This window comes from Tachysurus vachellii, chromosome 4, assembly GCF_030014155.1.
Source record: "Tachysurus vachellii isolate PV-2020 chromosome 4, HZAU_Pvac_v1, whole genome shotgun sequence".
In the NCBI taxonomy this organism is placed as follows: Eukaryota; Metazoa; Chordata; class Actinopteri; order Siluriformes; family Bagridae; genus Tachysurus; species Tachysurus vachellii.
Window position 1 is genome coordinate 11304693 of NC_083463.1, and position 27553 is coordinate 11332245.

The 27553-nt window shown below is 37.3% G+C and overlaps 2 protein-coding genes across 2 annotated transcripts; both read right to left on the bottom strand.

Moving 5' to 3' along the window:
- Positions 1-383: 383 nt before the first annotated feature.
- Positions 384-5732, bottom strand: gpr17 (G protein-coupled receptor 17). The gene is made up of 2 exons (XM_060867732.1): positions 4646-5732; positions 384-2632 (listed from the first exon to the last, which is right to left on the bottom strand). The coding sequence occupies exon 2, from the start codon at positions 2623-2625 to the stop codon at positions 1600-1602; it is 1026 nt and encodes a 341-aa protein (XP_060723715.1). The 5' UTR covers positions 2626-2632; positions 4646-5732; the 3' UTR covers positions 384-1599.
- A 220-nt stretch (positions 5733-5952) lies between these two features.
- LOC132844369 (unconventional myosin-VIIa) lies at positions 5953-25958 on the bottom strand. Its single transcript, XM_060867733.1, has 48 exons — positions 25844-25958; positions 25468-25507; positions 25006-25107; positions 24770-24919; positions 23196-23380; positions 21640-21761; positions 21372-21514; positions 21169-21282; positions 20928-21081; positions 20759-20835; positions 20561-20680; positions 20299-20438; positions 20000-20210; positions 19395-19530; positions 19145-19308; positions 18920-19060; positions 18590-18748; positions 18373-18465; positions 18194-18288; positions 18032-18116; positions 17690-17908; positions 17289-17498; positions 16894-17106; positions 16619-16786; positions 16051-16344; positions 15731-15891; positions 15491-15617; positions 15295-15414; positions 14539-14712; positions 14216-14443; positions 13720-13887; positions 13475-13592; positions 13255-13381; positions 13016-13167; positions 12490-12671; positions 12149-12267; positions 11781-11935; positions 10988-11141; positions 10345-10500; positions 9671-9776; positions 9449-9562; positions 9265-9352; positions 8517-8623; positions 8178-8363; positions 7584-7700; positions 7404-7487; positions 6681-6800; positions 5953-6494 (listed from the first exon to the last, which is right to left on the bottom strand). The coding sequence occupies exons 2-48, from the start codon at positions 25483-25485 to the stop codon at positions 6408-6410; spliced, it is 6663 nt and encodes a 2220-aa protein (XP_060723716.1). The 5' UTR covers positions 25486-25507; positions 25844-25958; the 3' UTR covers positions 5953-6407.
- Between the last annotated feature and the right edge of the window lie 1595 nt (positions 25959-27553).

The window sequence follows — 27553 nt, forward strand, 5'->3', positions numbered from 1 at the left end:
GATGAATGTGTGTGAGAGTGCATGTGAAAGCCCACATGCTGTTAATAAATGACACAGTCTCACATTCATCTTTCACCCATTGTAATACTGCTTTCTGCTGTTACTCCAAAATAGTCACATGGCATGGTCAGCTCTAACAAAGATGGAAATCATTTGAGTTCTTTGAAAGCAAGAAATAAGAAAGCTATAAGAAATAAAACTTCACTGTGCTTTGAGCTCATGTGATATATCATGCTAACAATATTCAGTGTCCATGCTGCCCTCACACAGACTCCACCCTTTAATGTTACTGAGTTGAACATATTGATGAATGCATTATCAATAGCGAACTACAGCAATCTGGTTTGCTAGTGTGATTTAAATTTTTAAAAAATCTCCAAAAGTTAAAAATAGCAAAGAGTTTAATTTACACATGATTATAAAATGGTGCATCTAGCACACTTTATACAGCAACATTGAAATATAGCAATATAAGTGATAAAACATCACATCCAAAGAAACTGAATAATAAATAGCTTCATATGTTCTTCATAGTCACTGATTAAGAAATTAGCAAATCAGAGTGATTAAATATATCACAGAAAAAGAGGTACAAAGTGTTACACATTGCAATGCATATGTGAATTGCATAGCCACATAAGTATTGCAGAGTATAAAAAGCTTGCTGGAGTACAACATTATTGCAAAAAAAAAAAAAAAAAAAAAAAAAATTCTGAACATTTATATTGGCTCAGATAAAATGAAGCTCAGTATATGCATTTAATTATTCTCAAAAGCATCTGTTATAGCATTGCAACATCCTTTGCTTAGTGATGACACATGACTGTACTGTATGTTAAACATTGGCAAACAGACAAAATAAATTGCTAATATTAATTTAAACAAATTGGCTATATTTGTGGAGTTTTTCTCCCACAGTTGGTTTTTGAGTGACTGTTAATTAGAAACATTTCTATGCTATTAATCAAATGTGTTAAGTCCAATAAATGCAATTTAAATATGTAATGTCTGTGAAACTACACACTCAAAAATGTGGCTTTTTTGCTGAACTTCAAATAGGTGATTCAGTTGAACTTTGAATAGAATTGTTCCGCCTTTAGTTGTTAGTAAAACAAATGAAAAGTTTGATGAAGTGTGTCCTCTGATCGCTCTCATCTGTTACTTTTATTCACTCATTTCCTTTCAGAAAGCTTTTTCCTGCTCAGTAGAACAGTGAATCCAGAACCTTTACCAGGAAAACTGGGCGTGATGTTGGACCCTGGATGTTAATTTGTAAATTTGCTTTTAATGGCCAGAATGGTGTCAAATTGTGTCAAATATTTAAACAAACATTTCCCTTTTTTAGGCTCAGGTACTCTCAGACTAACCATAAGACTAAATCAAGTGACTGATGTCTTTGGCATTTGCATAACTTCCCCTTTTCACCTCCGGTTAAGAAAATCACATACCAGCCAGCGAACACTTTTCATTATGTTCAAATGTCTACACACCCCAAACCCATCGTCTGTGTACTTCATTATATGGAGACCAACACGGTATCAAATTGACCAAACATGATATATAGCCTGGCCTTTAAGTGACTGAAAAAATGCTGTTTTCTCAGAGCTCTGATTTTGCACTCAGGGAACTCTCATGTGTCCCTTTAAGATCTCCACTTGTAGCTGCAGATCCACCTGATTTATCCCTGCACAGGAGTCTTTGCACAGTGCCTCTGAATTTCTCTGCTCCAAAAAGGTAGACCAGTGGATCCAGAGCTCCGTTCAGGCAGGTGAGAGAGGAGGTGAGACGATTAGCTAGGGCTAGGCCTCGTTGTGTTTGGCAGGACAGATCTGGATGTCCATAACCCAGGATAAATGTGGCCCGGCTCACGTGATATGGCAGGAAGCACACCACATAGATGAGCATGACAAGGCCGATTGTACGCAATGCTCGCACCTTCAGCACCGGTTCCATCCTCAAACCCTTCCTCAGACTGTTCACTATCAGCAGGTAGCAGGAAAGTGTTGCCAGGAAAGGAGGCGTGAATGCAACAACGAGGGAGACTAAGGCTCGGCGGGAGGCTTTCTCTCTATACAACTGCAAGCACACTGTCGAGCCGTTGGATTCTACAGTCTGCTTGGTGACCAACAGAGGAGCCATGGCTACAATTACTAGAGCCCACAGAGCAAAACTGGTTATGTGGGCAAAGCGGGCATGGCGGACTTTCAATGAGCTGACAGCATGAACCACAGCAAGGTATCGATCACCAGCTACACAAGCCAGGAAATAAAGACTGGCATACATGTTTACATAGAAAAGGAAGCCAGCTACACGGCAAGGAACTTCTCCAAATGGCCAGTGACCTCCTGTCAAGTGGTATGTGGCTCTTAGAGGCAAAATAATAACATATGAAAGGTCAGCTATAGCAAGGTGCATCAAGAACACATTAGCTGGGGAAGAGGCTCCTCTTTGACGTGAGAAGATCCAGAGGGCAAGACTGTTGCCATTCAGAGCGAGAAGAAAGACTATGATGTAGTAGAGGCCAAAGAAGAGATTCTCCACTGTGTTGTCTACAGGCTCACAGCTATCGGTCGTCTGATTGGGCAGCAGTGTGGGAAGCACAGTGGGAGAGAACTCCATGGTCATACAGTAACTAGGAAAAAAGAAAGAGAATAAAGAAAATTTAATGCTTAAACCAACATATATATACGATGTTGACAACAACCTCATGCTGCTTTGGAAATTAGACAGATGGTGTAGTACGTTTTCATTAAAATGTCACATTTAGTAGATCATTATAGAAAGCTACGGTCTGAAAAAACTTTACACTTTTGCTTTTCGAGTACTATATTTTGAATTGTTCCCATTCCGTCTCAACATTAAAAAATGGGAGGTCAGTTGTTTTGGCACACTGGGTAAATTTTTAAAATATAACAGGATCCTCTTCAAGGTCAAGCTTAGGCTCTAAAGTATCAACCCAAGCGCAAGCAGCGCTCAGAAGGTTTCTGTAAGGAGTGAATGTTTTGGTGTTCAGTTCACTTTGCAGAGTTTACAAAGAGCTGTTTGGGCATTTGGCAGTGCAACAGTGAAACAGGAGATGTGGTCTCAGGAGAATGTGCAGATGCAGGCAGACGGTCGTTGGCGAATGGTGGGTTATATATGACGGCCGCACCTTTTCATGGGACTTCAGTGCTATGCCCTGCTATGTTTTACAGCTCTACATTAGATATGTCCAAACAACCTTAATCCTATGTAGAATTTATAGTGATCTAGATTTTGTGAAGTAAATTTGTGTAAGAATTTACTGTGGCTGAACTTTCCTCAAGATCTATGATAGAAACTCATTTAGGACATTTCTCCAAACCACTGATGCTTTTGGTTCAGGGTGTGCTGGATTTTTTGTTATTTTTTTAGTACAAAACAGATTTACAAGATCAGGATAAAGGGATTGTTGAAGCTGAAAAAAAAATAAAATGTTATATCCAAGATTTTCTGATAAAGCATGCACTTTGGCACTGGGAGTGACCGTTGATTTAATATCCTTGCACATTTCAGTTAATCTATTTTATATTAATTACATACAATAAATCAAATAGGTGTAAAAACTAATTTCAATGAGCAATAAGACTCTTGCCAAGAAATCTAAACTGATTTATTGCTGGTTTAGGAAAGAATAGGGAGACTAAGCATCAATATTTTCAAAACATCCAAAAAAATGTGAAATGGGTGTGGAGTTAAGGAGAGTTAAGGAGTGTTTCAGGTCCTTAGGGTCTGTGCAGTAAAGATATTGAGTGGGTTGGTAGTAATGGGGTGGGCGACTGAACAAACTCCACAACCATCCAAGCCTTTCACTTATGAGATAAATTAAGAGAGAGTGTTACAAAACTCTGCTGTCAGGGGGAAAGGTTACGCCGGATTGTACTTTTTTGATTCAGCGGAAAGGCCTGCTTCTTGTGAACAGAGAAGGCTGAGTATGTGGGTTGAGCTCTATGTGCATGGAGATGGCTCTTTTCCATGGGCACATGATGAAAAACGTGCTCTAAAACAATCTGTGGGACTCTGTACTAAGCCATATTCTCAGGGGAAAGTGCATGAATGACCTCTGTTTCTGACAATTTCAGAGTTAACATACTTTTTAGGGTTAACATACATTCAGAGTTAACATACTTTCACATAATCAAAGCAAAGCAGAGAGAACTTTGCCACAGATGTGCAAGAATGTCAGCACAAATAAAAGGGGATGAGGGAGACTGGAATTCAAATTCATTAAAAGATTAAGCAGGTTTCATGGGTTTCTAGCTTTATATGAAAATGTTTAATAAACTAAAGGATTAAAAAGATTTTTCAGGTAGTCCAGGACCAGTTATAAACCATTTTTAAACTGATTTAAGGATCTTAGAAATGTTGGAACAATCAGGTGTATACAATCATGAAAATGTAATTTAGCATTCAGTTCTGCAATTTATTTATTTATTTACTTACTTACTTATTTTTTTATTCATAATCATTTTATGTATCGATAAGTCAATATTTGTTTTGGGATGGAAACTATAGTCATATTATTCAAATTCCAAAACTTTAGGAATGAAAAGCCATGCTGAAAATAACTGGTAAAAAGTTAACTTAACTATCATAGTCTACCAGGGAGAAAGAGATGAGCACTTACCCGTGTTAGTTCCTCTCGAGTCTGTTGAGCAGTGCAGGCTAGAATGAGTTTAGCACAGTGAAGTAGAGAGGGTGTAGTTTGGCTCTGTACGTTGGTTTGTTAACAGCTGCTGTGAGAGCACAAGGTTATCCAGCAGCTTCTTCTACATGCAGCATTTGTGGAGGAGTCAAGACCAGGTGGAGGACAAGTCTAATAAACGAATGAACTGCACAGTCCCTGCACTGAACTGCTGTCCATATACATTACTGTCGCTCTTTTTGTGCCCGCAACAAATTTGATTACACAAAAGCAAGCCCAATGGGAAGGCTCTAACGTGACCTCCGACCTCAGCCTTTTTTCGCAATGCCATTCTCCTCTGAGAGCCACTTGTGCATGCCACAAAGGCTTGAGTCAGAAGATGCGGTGCATTTCGGCTGAGAGCGAATAATGGCATGCCTTTACAATGTGAGGTCGGACAAAGTGCCATGGCAACAGAGTCTAGCTCCATGCTTCAAAATCCTGCTGCTGCTGAAAAAACTTCCAAAATGACTGAGCCTTCGAGCGTATCAATACACTGAATACAGAGCCAGCATTTGACAGGCATGTGTATGGATAAAGCTGATGAGATGATCCATTCTGTTAACGTCTCATACTAGACAGAGAACCCCTAGAGTTCACTTCATGGTAAAGGAATGCCTACAGGCTGAGAGAAAACAAGCATGCATAGACAGTATGGGGGTCTTGTTGCTTTGGAGCCTGCTGTGTGTTGAGGGAGCATCAGAGACTGGGGCAGCAGAGAGCAAAAATAATCTAATCACATGATCTTGAGACAGATGTGTAAAAGAGGCCCGACAGTACTAATAATCTGTCTTTCATTCTGGAGCGCCACAGCTGTGTAGAACACACATCTCCTCTTTCTGCTCTAACCAGGCTTGTCTTCATCGATATTCAAATACAGTTCTCTCCTCTGAATAAGACCACTATCTAGACTCCATGTCCACCACTAGGCTTTGCCTAATAATACTCTGCCAAGTCTTAATTGGGCTAGATCCAAGCCTGTGCATTTAACACACCCTCCTCTTTATATGTTTTTGTTAAAACAGTGTTATATGACTATTTAAACCAGAATAAAATAGAGTCACACAAAAGCAGAAGAGCTGGCGAGTCTACTTTTAGTAAATGACAAACTTCTCAATGTTCCCAAACACTTAATAATAAACGCCTATTTGTAAATGCACAATAAGTTAAATAAACTCCCCAGATATCATTTTAAGTGATCTTTCACTTGGTGTATGATTCTATAAATAAGTGACAATGTACTAAATAAGTCAATAAACAGAGAGTCATGTTGTTTTTATTTGCCCATTTTTACCTAAGCAACTCTTTCCTTAAAATAAAAATTGCAAATACAATGAAATGAACACAGCAAAAAGAAACAAAACAAAATAATCAAATGATCAGTACTTCATATCATGGTCTAAGCAAATTCTATGATAAAATCAATTTGGGGTGACATATAAAGTATCGAAACTTCGTTCTTTGCATTTCAATATAAATAAATAAATGATCAGGAAAAAAAAATTAACACAATTTAACAGTAAACAGAAGAGGAAAAGCCTAAAAATGTAATGCAGGAATCAGTAAGAGGCTTTAAATTACTAAACCTATCCTTTAACATTCATATTAAGCATGTGTGCAAAGATAAAGTCTGGAAGTAAAAGTGTGTATGTTTATGGCAGAATAAAATAAATTCATAAATTTTTCAGCTCAGTTCAGGTTTCAGTTAACGCTGATTCCTGGTTCTCGATGCTTTGCTCTCATTCAGATACATACTGACGTAGGACGTCAACAAATCATCGATTTTGTAGCCCTTATGTATTTTACAAAAAGAGAGAGAAAAAAGAGCATAATTAGTTCAAATAACAACAACAACAACAACAACAACAACAACAATAATAATCATAATAATAATAATAATAATAATAATAATAATAATAATAATAGCTAATAAGCTGTGGGACTGGAGGAACTAAAGCCAGTGTTTTGTTTTACTCACCAGCGAGGTTTCACACAGAATCTTGTTTCCTTTGACCAGATTGCCTACAGTCATGTGGAAGTATGTGCTCCCACTGCACCAGTTTGCAATCATATTCACCGGGTGTTTTGCTAGGACTTCCTTAAATATGAGCAGTAAAGATTCATAAACTAATTCATAAAAATCACAACCTAGAAAATACAAATCTTAAAGAGCCTGGACTTTTCTGGATTTTCACCCACTACCTTCTTGCATAGCACATATTATACATATTTATATATATGTATATCTCACTAGATTTGCACATAGTTTTACAGCTCTGTGTGTGTTTATTATATTTAGATTTGTTTTTATTTTTATATGTATTTATATTTCATGTATCCCCGTGACCCGAGGTAGTTCGGATAAGCAGTAGAAGATGAATGAATGAATGAATATTTCATGTAAGATTTTTCCCTTTACTTGTACAGGTTATTCTATTTCTATTTTTATTTTATCGATTTTTATTCTATTTTTATTCCTTTTTTTGCGACAGCAGTTGAAAAGCATTTCACTACATGTGATGCTGTCTGTGGTTTTGTATGTGACCAATAAAATTTGAATTTGATTCACGTTGCTATCTGATAGTTCAGAAACGTCAACAAACAAACAAAAAATGATATCTAAAAACAAAAAAACAACAACTTTTTGATTATTTGAAAGGTGATCCATGAACTAGACGATTGAAAAAATATATATATTTACCTTAGTTTTAGGGTGTATGATTGTGACCCCCTGTTTGTTGATGGCAAGCCTCACAATATCAGGGAAGTTGGGCTCAGATGTTTGCTGCAGTAAGAGAAAAAAAATTAACACAAGCATCTATTATTGCACAACATACAAATCAGCACTGGCATCTGACTTAATAGGGCCACGATTCATTACCTTCACTTCAAAGAATGCACAGCCAAATGTAGGCCACTTAAAGATGACCTTCAGGAAGGCCACCATGGCATCCTCTGCTGTCATGTTTGCCTGTTTGTTGTATGTAGCAATAATGTTCTGTAGTAGAGGAATTAAAGAACAGCATATTACATAGAATTTGTACTACTGAAATATACATACATAAATGAGGAAGATAAGCAAATGTATCTGTTTATAGTGACATTATATGTTGTGAAACATCTATAAAACAAGTTGCTGCTATCATTTATTTTACAATAGCTATATAGAGCTGTTCCCTCACCAGCTTAGTTTTATTATTTCTAAAGTAACTAAGACAAAACCTTTAAGTTACAAAACGTTACAACTCTGACATGGAAGACAACTTCCAAAAATAAATATTTGCTCAAAAAAAAATTTTCCACATCAACATATAAACATCTTTTAATCTGCCCTGCAGCTGAACAACAGTCATAGCTATCGTTACAGAAAATGGACACAGTCTCCAGTCAGTCCATCCATCAGCGATGGCCATTCAGCAGCATTCACTGTGATATAATAAGAGATAATGAGATACATAATGGCAACGGTTTTTACCTTTTTCCAGTCCTCAGCTGACATGGCTTTTAGCTGATCATTTGGAACCAGCTCTTTCAGCATCTTAGTGATCATGACAAACTGAGACTTATCATCTTTCACTTTAACCCTGAAGAGGAGCGCGGCCAGCTGCACCATTTCCTCTTTAGTGCAGCGGTGGTACCCGCGTAGATACTTGGGCAACTCCTATGTGAAAAGAGAACTTGTGTTAGATAATGAGTAACATCATCAATCTGATTGATTCCTTGGATTCTGACTTCCCGAGAAATAATGGAAAACCTAGAAGTAGTTTTTCAATTCTAATTGTGAAAAACAGGGTACGAAAAAAATGGGTTTCACCTGGGGATAGTGGAAAATACAATCTGCTTCCAGATCTCTGCCAGGGATTACGTTGAACCACAATTTCCGCATGAAATATACCTCGTATGAAATGTTCACTGGTCCTCCTACAGTTTAAGTCAAACATAGAAGCACATGCCATTTAATTACTGCAGCTATGACTAGTTACTGTGCTTTTATTTGAGATTAGACTGTTGGCAGATTACTTTGCACAGAAAAATGTAGAATCAAACACTTTGCATAATAAATATAAAGAATGGCTTCTACTCTAATCTACACCAGGGGTCACCAACTAGTGCACCATAATCTGAATGTGTTCTGGGGGATCAAGTGAAAATAATATGTGGAGGAGCATTCAGTATTTGAAAAAATTGGCCTTAAACATAGCGACTCAATTTACTCCAAACATGAGCCGACGTCAGACTTTAGCAGATCCTCTGTTTCAGGTTATTCAATAACAGAGTCCATGGCAATGGTAAATTGTAATGGTAAACAAAAAAAAACATAACTATTTAAATTTGTGAAAGCAGATTTTATTTTAGATATTTTAGTTATTTTTTATTTTATTTATAGCCATGAACTAATCACTAATGGTAAAGTATTAATAAGCAACATTTGTATTCATTTAGTAATGTCATGCAAAAAAGGAAAAGGGAAAACAGAAAATGTCAAAAGGTATTTTAAAGAAACTGGATCTTCAACTACAATTTCCAAAAGCAAGGCAGAGTTTATACTACCATAAACTCACCATCCTTCACCATCTTTGTTTTTCTGGACCAGTTGGTGATCTGTTTCAGACTGTCAAAAAAGTAGTCTGCCTCATTCAAACTCAGAACCTGACCAAAAAAAGGAAACCAACTCTCCATTAATATGCAAGGTGACTATTACATTTTAAGGAAGTAGCTCATCATTGTCATTGTCTTGGCACACACCTTGTCTGGTGTTTTTACAAAGATGCTGAAGCCAACGTCTGAGATCAGGCCGAGTTCATCAGCAATAGTTTTGATCAAATCTCGGATCTTGGTGTTAGTTGCGACTTCAAATGACTTTGCAGAAAAGAGGGAGCTCAACATCAGTGGGTGCCAGATTTACACACAGTGCCAATGTTCCCATTGTTAGTTCATGTAATAATGTGGTATTTCGTACTGAATTACCTCCTGTGTGTCATTAGGGAAAGATATTTTGTGGAAAATCTTAACAACATTCTGTTGAATGGCATCCAGCTCAACCTGGTGGGGAGGAAGCTTCCTGGGTTCCGTTCTAGAGAAAGAAACACACATACACATGAATGGAGTGTTGAGTTGGGCTGTACCTCAAGCACATCAGATATGATTTTGATATTTAACATTGGATATTATAACCCACTGACATTTTCCTGGTACTCATACAAGTTCTGAATGTTACACCCATAGATATGTTGATGTGTCAATACAATAGTATCACGAGTAAGGACGAGATTGAGGTTAATATCAATGTTATAGTCTGACAGAAGATTCTGTGGAAGCACAAATTATTTTACATTATTCTAAATTTTTATTTCAGGTAAATGACTGTGTTCAGGTTTCGACATTTTACACTTTTATTATTAGACAGTGGCTGAGGAACAACCATTCACTTAGGGATGTAGTCCAGGGCTTTAGTTCTAAGACCACTTTTAAGACCACAGATTTCCCAGCCTGTAAAGAGTCTTCATTCATAAGCCTTCAAAATGTCCTGGTGTGGAATTTAACAACATTTGCAAGGTTTTATCACAGTCATATCTTTTCTATATCATTTTCTCTGATGTGTGTATATGGATGAATAGTTGTGTATCAGAAGGTGTACATACCTGAGAGCACCCTGCAGCCTACGCAGGCAGTCAGAAGCCAGTGGCTCCCGTCGCCGAGTTTCCAGAAAGCGCTGTGCATGTTTCAGCAGTGAATTACTGGGGGGGAACAAACCACAACACAGCCATAGCAGCTGCCAACCCTGATCCAGACTGTGCCTGAGAATCAAAACATACAGCATATACTCAAATTAAAGTCTATTAACTGCAACTGTTGTGATACTAACTACAAAGTGACATACGTTCCCTTTTCATCAATATACAAGGCCATAAACCAGCCATCTTATAAAGCATGGGGCAGTTTGAGTAACATTGCAAATAGCCAATGACATGTAATCACCGCTGCTTAAAAAAAACTATAATAATTTATAATGATGAAGAAATCAATCACTGAGCTGTAGATGGATTTGAACCAGGCTAAAGTTTGAAGACAACTGGTTTGTATCAACTAAGATTCCTGATACAAGTTCACCAGACTGGCTGTGACAGAGCTAAATATTGTGCAACTTCACTTTCATAACATCAAATTTGCAATTTTAACAGAACATATTCCACATATTTTCAGTATGTTTGTATACCAAATTTGTAGAACAGTTTAAAAGCCAGATATTACATCCGTTCTCCAAGAAAATGTGGATTTTCTTACCGATTGTTGTTGCTTGTCATCTGCTTCATGATCTGGCAGTAGATCTCATCTCTAAGTGCCTCATTCTTAGTGGCAGGTTCAAAGATTTGGTCTGTGAGCTCCAGTGGATTCTGAATTTGTCTGGTGGGATAGTCGCCCATGTACTTTAGAATTGGTACACACAGGATCCGTAAAGGAACATTAAACAACTTCATAAATGTACTATTACTCAACCCAGAGTATAAATAATACGACTGAAGTCTGACTTATCTTAGCTCTAGGCATGTACATATCAATAGCTAGTTTAATGCACACTACTTTTTATGTAATGCTTAATCAAAGTAAATCAAATAGATTTAAGTCCCTATACTACTGTTTAATATTATTAATAATACTGGTTTTATTAGTGGATTAAGGATGAAAGTTTAACTGTAAACTGAGGTGGTGCTCAACTATTTAGAGAGAAATGTTTATGCATTTCCTCATTCCGATGAATAATTACATATCAAATGAGAAGATTAATGCGCTTTGTTTATTTAATGAAATTTACACTATAAAACATGACAGCTCTATTAAGTTATGTGAACTCATTTTTCTGTATTCTTTAACTCCTATTGTCATGAGAATTTTTGCATAGTGATTATTCAAAAATTATACGTAAAGTAATCCATTACCTTGAATACTTGATTTGAATGAAAGGTTTTTAAGGCAGCAGATAAACTTTATTTTCTACGTTTATACCTAAGCAAATATGACATACTGTTTTTTTAATCTCAGGTCCAGAATGTGCACATCTTTGATAAGTAAAGGATATCAATAAAGGCCTGGCAGGCCTGATGGCTAAGCTCTGGGTTTCCCAGCAGTCTCTTAAGCAATGGCTGTCTTATGGGTTCCCTGGTGTTTGCCCATAACCTTTCAGGTGCCACATTTTTAGAAATCACCTGCTTATTCACATCTTTAGTGGGAGGTCTGTGGAAAGAGAAACAATATCTGTGCATGATTATTTAACAAAAGAGCCTGTTATTATAATTAAAAAAAAATCAAAATATCAGCATGTTAATAATGTCATACTACAAGGAAAAACTGAAGATCCTTTGATTCTTGCAGCTTGTTATTTCTATTTACAAGTTAATTAACCTTATACAAAACTGATAAACAATAAAGAGAAGTTTCTGGACATACCTGAAGTACTCAATGGAGAAATCTTTAAGTGTCGCAAGAGGTACTCTGTCTGTAATGGTTCCTTTGATAGAGTCGTTAATAATATTTTTTCTCTGATCTGGGGACATGCTGAGCAAAGTCTGTACAAATAAATCAGGCACAATCACTGAACTATATCCAATAAAATGTCTACATATTTACAAGAACTGATCCTAATGAACTGGTTGAACAGCATAAAAATGGTTAATAAAAAAGGTTAATAAAACACAGGTCATCATGTAGGATGTTAAAATGCCCCAAAAGAAAAAAAATTGTTTGGTGTCTTCTTGGTATAGTTTCTGAATTACTCAGAACATCCTTACCAGAATTTCATTAGAAGGTTTGGTCAAAGTAGGTATAATGTAGATGGCATCCATAGGTACTGCCCCCTTTTGTCCAGTTCGCTCATTCTGTCCCTTTACCCAGCCACGGTTGGAAGAAAATTCATTGTCTTTAATAAGGAGGATAAGCTCTGCTTTTTTGAAACTAAGAAAGGTAGGATCGTCTGAAAGAGATAGATGTTTGTTATTATTTATTTAGGAATTTTGCTGCTTTAAAAACTTTAAAAATCCCTTTTGATCCAAGTTTTAAAATTAAGTGATAATAAACGTCCCGTTATTTCTTGCAAGTTCTGTCTTAGGTAGTCAGACAGCTAGTTCATATCCTCATATAATTGCTATGCACCACTACAATACTGAAGGTGGATCTAAGAATAACTACTTGTGGAGCTTTGAGGTTTTTGGTTCATATCCTAGACAAATTCTGCATGACACCAAGGTTGGGCACTCAGACATCACTGTAAAATTCCTAAAAGCTTTCTAGCAAGGTTCTGGGTCCAAGGTGTCTGACCTTGCCTGTTGACCTCCTGCAAGGCCACGGCATACTGAGAGCGCTCTGTTAGGCCAGCCTGGAACAGAACTATCAGCTCAACAATTTCTTCAGCATTGGCTGTGTTTAACATGAAGTCTCCTTTCAGTGTAAGCAGACACACAGTCTGGTTCCTAGGATGAGGAAGAGAAAAAGTCTTTAGATGATCAGGTGAATTTATGTTAAATACATAGTTGTAAATTTGTTGGAGGGTAGTCTACCTCTTGGTGTTTATGGCATTCACCATTGGGAAGGAGAGTTCTAGAAATTTTCTCTCACGTTCATCCAGGAAGGTTATTCCGGTCCAGTTGATAGCCAAGATAAATTTGTTCTTGGGTAGGGAAGGACCTGGTATTGTTTAATATCAAATGTGATTCATATAACATTTTGATGCAAATATTTCTTTACAATAACAAATTAATTACCAGAATTGTTTTTTACCTGAAATCCTGGAAACTTCAAAGAACTTTGAAAAGAACAATGGCCACTTCTGCCTTGTATACTCCACCACTTCTGCTTTCACGTGATCAATTTTTGTCTTTGAATTTATATATGGACCCTGATAGACAAAAGGATAATCTAAGAAGTTACTGTGCAACTTTCTGTTGTTCATGCAAAGGTTCACTTTAGGACTTGCTCAACTGATTGACAACACTCCAAAATATATGAGCAATTATCTGCCATACCTCAACATGTGCAGTGTGGACCATCTGAATCCATTTGTCTTCTGACTTTTCTTCCAGTAGTTTGGAGGTCACACAATCGTGAACAACACTCTTCGCTTTTTCCATACTGTCATCTGAGCGGTACTCTACAAAGAAATGTTTCGCTGCCAGCTGAACAATTCCATCCTCCTGGGAAAGATATTGTTGCATTTGCTTCATTCATTGCATTAATTTCATACATCTGTTTTACTAAGAATTTAACGTTCCAAAATGTCTGCTAAGAAGATGCATCATCTTTTATATTCTTATCAGAAATACAGTATTTCACATCAAATAATGTTCTCATTTCTCCATTGAAAAATCCTTAATAAACTCGGATGAAGTCTCTATATAATATCAAAAGAAAATCTTAACAACGAACACAAATAGGTGACAAAGGCACAATGATGCCACACAAACTAAACTTATTCTAGCCATCTGCACTTCATCAAGTAGTGTCAATGCCATGCTCAATTACCTTCTCACCCTGGAACTCGCCATACTTCAGCCCTCTAATGACCTGTCTGTAGATGAGCTCTGTGCTGGTGCTGTCCAGGCTGCAGTCATGCCAGGGGGTAAATATCTCTTTGCGGAAGTAGAGACGCCAAGGGGCATGCTGTTCCTGCCCACCCTTCTTCTTCACCTCCTGCTCACACTGTGATATAGCATCCATCACATGCTCCCGTCCACTGCCGAGAGACCAAACCTTCGGGCATGCAAGATTATATTTTTTCATGAGCAGCCAGGTCAGAATAAGACTAGTTATAATACTTAATACTGAAGACCAGAAGCATAACATACCTTGTCAAAAACCGCTACATAAAGAGAAAAGCCAAATGTGTCTTGTAGTTTAACTTTCTGTGAGAGAATTTGGCAGACCTCTTTAGAAGTAGACGCTGAGTCCACAGGCAGACTGAGAGTTCGCCCATCCATAAGAGTCACAGAGATGACTATGGGTTTTTTAGTCTTGGTTGCCTAATTGAACACAGTGATTAAACAGATGTTTGGATCCTTGCAATACACAAAACTGATAACAAAACAATAACTGGCATTGTTCATATACATATACTAACAGATGTCCATGATTGGCTAGTGTTACTTTGACAGAAAATAGTGTAATGCCTCCCTACCCACTCAGAAGTACTGTAGCAGAAGAATATGTTTTGGACAAACCCAGGATTGTAACAGCATTCAGGATTCAAACTAAAGTTGTTTGATGACAGGACAAATGTTTTTTTCTATTCAGAATAGACTATTCACTTTTTGAATATAACTATATATAATATTACTTTTTGAATATAACTATTCAGTTTTTGCTACTCAGAATAAACTGAATACTGTATAGAAACTGCTCTCTCTGAGGAAATAATTTACCATGTTAAGTCATACAATAGCGTTTCCTCTTAAAAGATCCACGTTGTTTTAAAGGTCCAGGTAAGACCTTTTGGTAATGTGTAAAAGTGTAACTTTCCAAGGACTTTCTGAGGTTCTTTTAGAGCAAATATGTTCATTTCAACAATAAGCAAATAAAAAGTGATTTAGTGGAACACTATTTACTTGTAGCTCAAGCCAGCTGGGAGGTTCTCCACGTAAGCCATTGGCCACAGTGCGCCTCAGTCTTTCTGCACAGTATGGAGCATATCCAACAGGGCCAAGACGAATGAAGCTTTGCAGGTACTAAAAGGAACAAATTCACCTAATAAGGAACTTGTAACATAACATTACAGCGGTGAGGTGGGAGTGGCTTACTCACCTTTATAAAGCGCTCAGTGGGAGGGAAGATGCCCAGGCACAGAGAAAGGAGGATCCAACCTCGGAAGAAGCTGCTGCGATTCCCATTCTCTTGGAGCTGCTTACAAATCTGACAGTAGATCTCATCTCTAAGAAATAGAATATTTAAAAATGTGTATAAGCCAAGAACTTGTTTTGCTTGTATAAGCCAAGAACTTGCTTGTTTCTTACTAATAAACACACTCTGTTTGATGTCTCCCACCTAAGGTCACGTCTAACAATGCCATATCCTACAATGATCTGCAACTTTTCCAGAGCTGAGAGTGGACGGTCCAGGGTGAGTCCTTCATCAATTCTGTTCTCCTCTTCCTCACTAATAGTTTGTACAGTGGGTGGTTTGGAAAACTCAGAGCCATCCTCTGCCTATTTATGAAGATATAGATGTGTGAGGAAATTGAATATTATCAAATTGTTAGAGATATTTGATCATATTAAGAAGATTTTACTAAAATTACTATTATAATTTACTTAAAAAGGTATAGCATATTAAGAGGGTCAATTACCCACTTGTGTGTGCATTACCTCTTCCTCAATGATGGATGGTTTTCGGGAAGTTTTCTTAATTGATGACCCTCCCCCAGGAATTGTGGATGTCTTTCTGTTCCGGTTCAGCAGATCAACAAAGGTAGAAGACTTCCTGTTTTTTGGAACTTCCAATGGTATGGAGGAAGCTTTTCGGGCTGGTACAGCTTCCTCTGTAATGGATGATGTTTTTCTTTTTCCTGACCGCATGTCTGTAAATGTTGAAGACTTTCTCCGAGACTGTGCTTCTGGGACTGAAGAGTCTTTCCTTATGTTTTTGCTCCTCAACAGTTTCTATTAAAAAAAAAAAAAAAGAAAGAAAAGAAAAATGATTTTGTCATTTACATGAGCAAACTGTCATCACTGCCCTAAATATAACATATGCCAGTTCGGTAATGTTTTTTCTTGCCACTGTCACCTCTGCCTTGTTTATTAGGAATCTACAAGCTACATCCAGATTTCTGAAAAGCTATTTTGAGAGAATGTCTCAAACGGAATAGAATTTAGTTGAATACAATATTAAAGACTGAAGTCAAGTCCCCTGGTCACATGTAGAGTTTCAACATACCTGGTCCAGGCCAACCATGTGGCTGAGACGTCTGTCTTGCCTGGATGCCACATCCTGCTGTAGAGAGTAATCTGCAAATGCTGATCTGCTCGTTGGGACTTTCTGAGCTTTTGGTTCAGGAAGATCTCCCATAAACCTCAAGATGAGCCACCATACTGTTAGAGAAGCCTAAAAAAAGTTTAATTTAGTATATACAGTATTTAGTGTTGTGCTACAACATGTTAAGAATCACTTACAAACTGCTGCATGATTCATGAACCAAAAGGTTGATTTACCAGCACATCATTTTCCTCTTCATGGTACAGCAGTGGTTGGCGCAGTCTCTGGCGGATGTGGGTGGGGGTTGCAGCACCTTGGAAGTACATAGATGCAAACTTTGAGAATGAGTATTCATCCAGATCATCATAATCTTCCTCAGGAAGTTCCTCCATCATAGGCGCTTCATCCAGGTCTACTTCCTCCATCACAGTCCGCTTTGTATCTAAATCCTAGGAACAAACGTATGTATTATTTCACCATAAAACAAATACCATAATATTTAATATTCCATAATATTTCATATTTACTTGATTAACAATAGGAAACATTGAACATAAGAAAAATAATGAATTAAAGTGCTCAAAGTTATAATTACACAGATAGAGTTCAATCAAAAATATTTGCTTCTGACCTCAAAGCCTGAAGGTGCCTGGCCCTCCTGCCCTCCCACCATGCTGGGCAGGAAGCCAAAGATTGTGTCCACCATTTCCTGATCATTGAATAATTCAGACTGTTCAGCAGCCTCTTTCTCTCTTTTATGACGGAGAATATCCTCTAGGATCCTCTGTCTCTCCAGAGCAGCCAGTTCTTCTGCCCTGCGTTCCTGCAGTGACAAAAATTCCTACAAACCACAGCGATGATGAGTATGACTTTGTATAATAAAAGCTTCCATAACATCAGTAAGACATAGGCATACAGCTGCATACCATGTACAAAAAAAGGTAATAAATACTGAGGTAAAGGTAATAAAACACAGTGTATTAATACTTATGCAAAGATTTCTAGTGCATAGCAATATAGTTAATAACCTACATCATTCTTCATCTTCTGGACAGTTTTGCGAGCACGCATGCCTCTGACATGAGCCTGTAGGAGGATGACAGCAGCTCTCTTTCGTTTCCACTCCTTCCTAGCAAAGTAGGTGTGGATCTTCCCCTGCAGTAGCAAAGTAGCCTTGTGCTCTAGTTGATACTGGCGTGCTAACTGACGAGAGTGGACAATGGCCTGAAGACGGGCATATCCCAACTGTACCTGGGCACAATGTCATCAGAGGGATCACTACATTGTAGAATCACATGCCTATCCACAGACACCCTTTTTAAAAAATATGAGAACCATTCAAGCCCATTCAATGTAATCCAAATCCTGACTGACCACTTTATAGAGTTGTCTGCCTTTGTGTCCGCGAAAATACTTCTGCACAACCACAGCAGCAGACCTTTGTTTAAGAAACTGTTTCCTGTAATCAGGGAGATTAGCATAATGAGCATAAGACATTAAAATGTATACATACTCATGACTATAAGCATAGCTAACCTGTGCTTGTATCCTCTTAAAACTTTCTGGATAAGCAGCACTTTCTCATTCAAGGCCGTATCCCGTTTCAGCTCCAACATGGTATCGTGGAAATCCTATAAGAAGGTTTGAATGATTCAACCACTGGGTAATAAACTACAATTTACAGTGATTATTTATAAAGTGTTACAACACCTTACCTTCAAAAACACTTTGGTTTTGCCAATTTTCCAGTCATCACCAGTACCAAGGGCATTCTTACAAATACTCTCACAGCATGCTTTGGCACTCTCCTGTAAATTTTTTTTTTAAAATTAACAAAAATTGACGTTGATATTAATAACAGAGTAGATCTTTGCTGGACTCTTTAAACATTATCTATGGCCGGTCTCTAGATTTAGAAGAAGTATTTCTCACTGTTTTGGGGTCACATATGACAGAGTTGAGCAGGACACGATATCGATCCAGAAATTGTTGGAAGGTGTGACGGATTGGGTAGCCAGCTTTCCTGATGCGAATGGTCTCCATCATACCCGAGTAGCGCAGCTGGCGCAGACACAGTTCTCTGTCAAACAGCTGGATTATACAGAAATCAGTGTAAGAGAGAAAATAAACTATCAAAATAAATTTAATTTATTAAATTTATCAAAATAAATTGATCCCATTTTACCTGCAATACCACATTTTTTAATTAGTTCTCACGTTAACATATAGAGGAATAACTAGAGGATTTTGCAGTGACATTACCATGGGTTTCTTGAAGTCATTCGGTTTAATGCAGCGGATGAAGTAAGGCTGGCATGCAGTCAGAGTTTTCATCAAGGAGTCCAGGGACTGACGAAACTGTCCACATAAAGTGGGCACTCGCTTCTTAGTGTCTGTCATTTGCTGAAAAGGTAATACCATTAGCACTAAACCTTCTATCAATATATTCCTACTCTTAGCACAAAGCAAAATCTAATCTAAAGTTACCCGCAAAGAGCTCATGGAAGACATCATCATTTTTGGGTTGGCACTGCTCTTCCCATTAGTAGAGAGATCACTGTGGAAGATCTGTTTTAGGAGCTTATTGGTAGAACTTTCCACCAACAGGATGAGATCTGAACTAAGAGCATCCCGGTTCTTTTCCAGAAAACCTTACAAAAGAGCAGAATTAAATCATTCTGAATATTTCCTGATATTTTACTCCAGTCCATGATTTTATAATGGATTACCGATTTACCTTTTGAGTCATAAAAAACTGACCCAGCAAAATGTTCGATTCCAAATTTCGTTTCATAACTGTTCTTTGGCGGGATGTAGACTTTGCATTTCTCATGACACTTATACATCTTTTGCAGCAAGGTAGTATCTGTGCCCTGGCATTAAAGAAAAGACATACTGAGATTACACATACTGTATATAACTGCAAAGCAAAATGTTTAATGTCAGTACATAACATTTTTATTATATTTCATTTTATATATTATATTTTATTATATTATATTTTCTAGTGATTTCACAGCGCTGTTAAATTATGGAATCTGATTTGTCAGAAGGGGTTGATTACAATTTTCTATACTAACAGACCTGATAGTAGCTCGAACTGTAATTCATATTGAGTTTTCACTGGGACTTACATGGTACATGACCTATATCATCTCAGGCTAATAAAAGAAAGGATAAAAGTGTCATTTTTTGACAAAAAAAAAAAACAAAAAAAACTATTGATATGCTTATGTTTTTTTTTATGGGGATTATTACATAATTTAAAATGAATGGTCTTGGAATTGTGAAAAGTTGAAGTTAGTGACTGGATTGTACACATCAAATAATGTATATTTGCACCTTAGGGAAGTGACTCTCCTCATCAATAAGAGAAAGAATGTTGAGAGGTTTGCTGGCCAGCAAATCGAGGGTTCCCTGGTTATCGACGTAATCGATATGTTTCCAGATAATGTTCTCGTGGGCATACTCCTCCTGTTCCATCTTAAATACATGCTTCACAAAGAACTGCTGTAGCTGCTCGTTGGCAAAGTTAATGCACAGCTGTTCAAAGCTGAAAGAAAGATCCACATAAATAAGGACTGAAGAACATAATAACAGACCCATAGTATCAATGCATGTCTAAACTTATTTTACAGAACCTGTTTTGTGTGAAGTTTTCAAATCCAAAGATGTCCAGTAAGCCTACTGAGTGACGGGTATCGCAGGACTCTGATGGTTGCTTGAAAATGGCACTGTTGATTTTCTCCACAATCCACACAAACAGTCTTCCATAGATGGCCTGTGCAGAAAAATTACCATCATGATTAGCAGAGCTAAAAGATTTAATTTAAGGCTAACAGTAACAGTGCTGGGATTGATCTTTTCATATGTATTGTATATGATGATAAAATGGGTTTATACCTTTACAAAGGCATTCCTGCCATTACTTGCTTGGTCTGTAGACAGAGGTTTTGATACACTCTCTCTGTTAGTCATGAAGGACCTTTGAGTCAAACTTACATCTAGAGTCTTTATGTCTACCTGCATAGAAACACATAGGAATCAGTTAGGGACTTTATAAGAGTATTTTCACTATATTGTTAAAGAAAAAAATAATACCTCCAACAACTGAGCAGCCATGTTGAAATGGGTGGAGGTGATAACATCACAACCTTCCAGATTATTTGAAATGGTTGCTTAAATAGAAATTAAAACAGAAATCCTAAATAAAGATGCTGTTGTTATGGTTTATCACAATTTTGCCCTTAACCACTGAATGCCTCCATACCTTCAAAATCCATGTTACCCAGGTGGAGGATGGCAGCAAGCAGTTTGTGAATTTCCCAGGAATCATTCTCTGTGAATGTTAAAATCTTCATGGCTGAGCGGAAGTGGGCGTATTCCTTTATATCATCCCGCCCCTCACAGGAAGTGCACTTGCCCTGATTTAGAATTGCAATAACTCTGTAAGCCATTATTCAAACCATTATCTTTGCAGATATGAAAACGGAGGAGTGATAGCACCATACCATGGTCAGGTAGTTGTACTCCACAGCATTACCCAGAGACAAAATTTTCTTCTGTTCAGCCTGCATGCCTATTAGCATGTAGTAGAAAATATGGTAGTTCCTCTCCTCTTCAGCCTGAGAAAGTTTTCAAATCGCATTTACAAATCTTTCTATTTAACAACAAACAATTTCTTTAAACCTTGTGTCAACTCGTCATGGTCTACCTGGCGGCAGACACGTGATTTCTCCAGCAGATACTGTTCAATGCGGGCTCCTTCTATCACTCCCCCCTTACTGAACTGGATATCGATGTACTTCCCAAAGCGACTTGAGTTATCATTGCGAATGGTCTTTGCATTACCAAAGGCTAGACACACAAATTATTATTTTTGATCCAAAATTTACAATACATCATAAAACAGCACTCAAGGATGGATAATATAATTTCTTATGTTTTGAACTATACCCAGAGTAAAGGTTTAACTGAACTACCTTCCAGTATGGGATTGGCTTCAAGGATCTGTTGCTCTATCCATGACCGCTGTCCACTTACTGCTGCCAGGAACTGCAGCATCAGTTTGGTGCTCTCTGTCTTCCCTGCACCAGACTCCCCACTGACATACACAAATACACAGTTCTATTAAAGTTCTTTGAAGTTCTTTGAGTCTGAAAAAGTACAGTATTCAAACAGCTTATTTGTACAGCTGAACAGGACTAAACTCTAGTTAGGGATATAGTTTCTATGATTTTATGAACTCTGAAAAGGAGCCATGAGGGTATCTCTTACCTGGATCTTCTGGAGCATGTGTGCATGAATGCTTCAACGTTCAACATGGCCATGAATTTAAAGTGGTGTAGTATTTGCTGTAAATATATGTGAACTACTGTCCTCCTGTGCCACTTCTAAACATGAGGGGCAGTGTCTAACACTTGAATACCACCTACCACAAGGTCGTGAGTAATTGACACACCTATGGCAGGCTGGAACAGGGCTTGGATTTGATCATTATGCTCAAACTGCTAGGACACATGATGTTGACTTGTAGTCTGGAGAGGAACATGGTGATGACCAGATACACATAGCTACAGTCATATTCCTGCAATGATACACCTTGCAACTGTGCCCATGAGGACTAAGCATACTTCATTAAATAGTATGTCACAGTAGGAATGGAAGTAGGATTAGGCTATGAGGCCAATTGTATGCTACTGATGCTTGCTTTAGTTTATGAGCAATTTGTTCCATATCTTAATAATATTCTGGTACAAGTCTGTTTTTGTCTCATCTGTCCATAGGATGCAATATCTTCTTGGCAAAGGCTAATCTTTTTTTGGTTACCAGTGGCTTATATCTTGTGCAGAACCTTCTGTGTTTACTCTGGTAAAGACTTTTTTTGATGGGTAACTGCTGATACAGATAAGTGCTGTGAAGAGGTTTGTCTTTACCAGTTTTAAAGTTCCTCTGTCATTCATAATATATGTTTTCTGCTGCAATTTGGGCACATTGTTCATCCTAAGTTTCCCAGTACTTTATTTAAAAGAAATAATGTCCTGGTAAACTTAGGAAGAACAAACTTAGGAAGAACAATTCCTACATAATTCACCCATTTTTGTAATTATGGTGTAAGTATTAAAATGAAGTCTGCACTATACTGGATATACTATATCCTGTTCTATATTATTTTAGCTGTCTATACTGTATCATTCTATAGTAAAGCTGAAATAACAATAAATTTCACATCAACATGTGAATACATGGTGAGTAGAGTGATGAAATGTGAACATATTTATAGCAAATGTCACATTACTGTCACTTCATGATTTGGTAAAAGTTTATGCATCCATATGCAGATACACTGCAGGTTAATGGCAACACCCTTGGTGGTTAAAGGTGTAAGAGAGAGCTATATCCACTTACCAAATTACTACTTTATTACATAATAGATAAGCAAAAACAAACCGCCCATTGTCACGCAAGCACTTTTTTGGATGCCTAAAATTAAGCATATTTCAGAAAACACACAGAGCTAAAAATGTGTTTAACTGACCTGATGATGCAGCACTGGTCTTGGTGATTGCGGCGCATGTTAAAGAAACAGCTGTCTGCAATGGCGAACACGTGAGGGGGCAGTTCACCTAGACGGCGGTTAGTGTACAGCTGCACCTGCTCTGGAGTGTAGAGTGGAAGCAGCTGGTAAGGGTTCACTGCCACCAGAATGGACCCTGTGTATGTCTGAAAAAAGAGAAAGTCAAAATCATATCATTACCTACTGTATGCTCAGGGGAAGTTAGTATAACTGGCTGGCAAACAAACCTGTCCTGCATTTTAAAGATAAAGTTACATCAACATACATTTTCATGTTTCTTGCCTCCACATTTAATTTTTTTTCTGTAAAAAATTGTACTAAACTTTTTTTAAAGTGGAACCAAGCACAACTGCACCACCAATGGTCTTAAGAAAAAACATACAGAATAGTATGAAGTAGTATTGGGCTTATTTCTTTGTAATCCAGACTAAATTTATATAGTTATGTCAGATAATTAGAAAGAGCATCCACAGATCATTAGCAGTTACTGAGAAGGTGCATATAAAACGACATCCATTCTTAAAGACTCCTCTCACCCTGCAAATAGATTGTTTGTCCCCCTTCCCTCCGGTAGGCACTTCAGGAGCCTCCGTACAAAAACCAGTATACTCAGGGACAGCTTTTAACCTAGGGCTGTCACCTTACTATAATATATAACACCGTGTATATTGCATGTTTATATCACCCAACCTGTATATCTTCTGTATATATCCTCTGTAATTATCCTGATTATACTGTAATTACTGTAATTATACTGTACAGTATATACTGTACATCTTGCACTTACTGTTATTGCACTTCTGGTTAGAAGAGAAGGGTTGCCTTGTACTTGTACATGTGTAATGACAATAAAGTTAAATCTAATCTAATCTAAAAAGTAAATCAGTTCACTATTCCTGTATTCCTCAATGTAGATGGAGTAAGCATAGTCTATCCGATGCAAGTACAAATTACACAGGTAATGGACAGGTAATAGAACTATACTAGTTTATTAGTGTTTGTTTCAACACCAATAAATTTTAGGGGTCAGGTTAGGTGAGTGTGCGAGTGTGTTGGCATGTGTGTGTGTGTGTGTGTGTGTGTGTGTGTGTGTGTGTGTGTTTTTCAAATGTCTTTCGTTTCCTAAAGACTAAAACCTTTACCATAATTTTGCCAAAGTGTGTTTTAAGATGGCGTGTTCTTCATAATTAATTAATTGATTACAGTAAATAAATTCAACCAGCCCTTTCTCAGATATGAAACTGATATGACACTCCCTCTCTTGCTGGGAAATAAACTTTATAGAAATATGACTGGTGGCTACACAGATATGTGCTGCAGTGCTCACGCAACCAGGGTCAGCCTCTGAACAAACAGAGGCATATTCGTTCCTATGGAAACAAACAGGCCTGCTATTATACACTGAGGGCAAAGTCTGTGATAAGCAGGCATCTGGTCTCACACATACAAAAATGTTCGTTCATCAATCAGCTGAGCTGTATATTGATTTTAATGTACTGTTTCTTGTTACATATGTAGATGTCTGAGTCACTCACATAAATGATTCCATCCCTGTGGCGAATCAGAAGATTCCTGAGCAGACCAGCCTCGTTGAGGTCACCAAGTCGAATCATGTCATCTACGCCATTAATGGATGAAGCGTGCATGTGCTTCAGGGAGCTATCCTGTTTCTTGGCCTTGTGCTCCTAAGATTTACATTATAACATAAAATGTTCAACTTTGTCACATATCTGAAACATTGGAACTGAAGAACTCTGTTGGGTGATATTACCTTTCCTTCATCATCTATAAGCTGAATTTGGCCCGATTCTGAGATTCTGACCTCAGCACCGATTGGCACACCTGTACTAGTGTCCACCCACACGTAATCTCCCTAAGGCAAAATTGAAAATAAAAGAAAATATAAAATGTCCAACATGTCAAATACAGAATATGTGTAGGTTTTGGTCAGTTTAATAGTCATATTAGCAAGGGAATTTACTGGACATGTGGTGTAACGATAATTTCCCACTATTCATTCAAGCCGGAAATGAGTTGCAAAGCTTACTACTACACAATATCAATCAAAACCTTATATAGTTATCCTAAACAATAAGAATATAAAATTGTCATTTAAAAAATGTATATAAAAGTTACAAATCTTACAAAAACTTATTAGAATAATCATAACCTTAATATTACTCATTGAAATAAATTACATTTACAAATAAAGCAGGTGTGTTGAAATAGTTACCTGTCTTAAGACCACCATGACTGAGTTCTTTTCCCCCTTTCTGAGTGATATGTGAGAATAAATAAATAACAAAAAATCTTTTTAGGACAAATTCATTAAGACAAATCATCAATCTGACATGTTGTATCCATACTGACAAATCCAATAGAAATCATATGATCAGCCTGCTTTGAAACCTCAGTGCATTTATATATTTGATAAGAGGGTATAGACAATATTTTTACATAACCAGAACCGCTCCTGCCATATATATCCAAAATAAATTAGAACCATATATGACCCTTATACACTGATTCTCATGTACTGGGCCAAATACAATTTTAAACTTAAATACTATAATTATTAAAAAAAATACAAATAAAAATAAACACTTTACCTGTATTTACTGACAGATTATCCAAGGGGGAAAAAGCCTCTGGTTTTTGCCTTGCTGTACTCCCAGTAAGGATCAGGTGGTGAGTTTAGGCGTTTCCCTGCAAGCACCAGTCATTTATGGCACATTGACTTTGTTCTCTGTACATAAAGCCAATCATAATGGCAGCAATAGATTGCAAGAATTCCCCCTACTATGACTTATATCACTATCAAACATAGAACTCCATAGGATGTGGAGCGTATATAATACGGGATTTTATGTTATCTCTCTGGATTCAATGAAGTTAACTGTGCCATTGTGTTCTGTACTATTTATAATACAGTTAAAAAGAACAAGATGTAGTTTAAAGGAAGCTTATAAAGACACGTGTGGTGTCACAAGGAAAAATGCTGAACCTTTGGACTTGTGCATTACAGAATCCTCACCCTTGGTAAGATGATGTAGGAATATTAAAGCAGTACATACAAACACGGAAGATGTCAGAGCTACATAATGGTTGTTTCATACTGGGTTATAATATATTTAAATAATTAAATTTTTAAATAAGTAAATTTTTAAGCTGTTCATCCTACAGGTCTAAAAAAAGCGGTTCTGTCATAGATTAGATACACCAGGAAAAAGAAATTAAAAACAGACAATAGGAACTGAACGTGAAACACTCACTTAAACAAGCTTTACAGTGTTCACAGCACTGTACCAGCAGATGGATGTATAGGTTAGATATATAATTTAATTCACAGAGAACAGTGTGCAAATCACTGGTATAAATCTGTACTTTGTATCACACATCATTGTGTAAAATAACTGTCCCATAGAGTCAGGGAACACCCAGCAAACCCCTCACATTGAAAACATTTATAGAACACATAAATAGATAATACATAATAGAACACATTTCTATTTTAAAAACACATCCTTCTGTTCAACTATTTGGCTCATTATTCAAAAGTGATTAATAGATTGAGATAAATAGATTGAAAAAATTGAGATTGAGTAATTTAGTTAATGACTTACAATTCAGAATCTTTGTCTACACTTATATTCTTACACTAAACTTATATTGTAATTTGTTTTTAATCTGCCACTTTACCTGTGTTTGCTGACAGAAATGTATGGGCAGTGGTGGCTCATGTGGTTAAGGCTCTGGGTTGTTGTTTGGATCAGGGTTCAAGCTACAGCACTGCAAAGCTGCTACTGTTGGGCCCTTGAGCAAGGCCCTTAACCCTCACTGCTCCAGGGGTGCTGTATCATGGCTGACCCTTCACTCTGACCCCAACCTCCAAAGTTGGGATATGCGAAGAAAGACTCTCACTGTGCTGTAATGTAAATGTGACCAGATAAAGGCTTCTGTTCTATTAAAATCTGGTCAAGGTGGATAATAAGAATAAGATCAATAATACATGGATTGACTACCATTGTAACAAAGTTACAGACTCCCCAGCTATGCTTCAATTTATCTCTGAGAACCTTGCTTGGTAACAGCCCTATGAAAGTCAAGAATGATCTTGAGATTATGGCTCGGGTGTGGCCTCCTAAAGTTCATATATTTGGTTCCGTGAGGGTTTCTTAACAGCAAATTAGCTTCTACACCACTAAACAATAATAAAAGGAAATGTTACTACACAGTTAAATGTTTAAAAAAAACAGCATTCTTGCATAGTTAACAGCTAAATCTAACAGCTACCAACACTACTATGAGAAGCAAAAAGA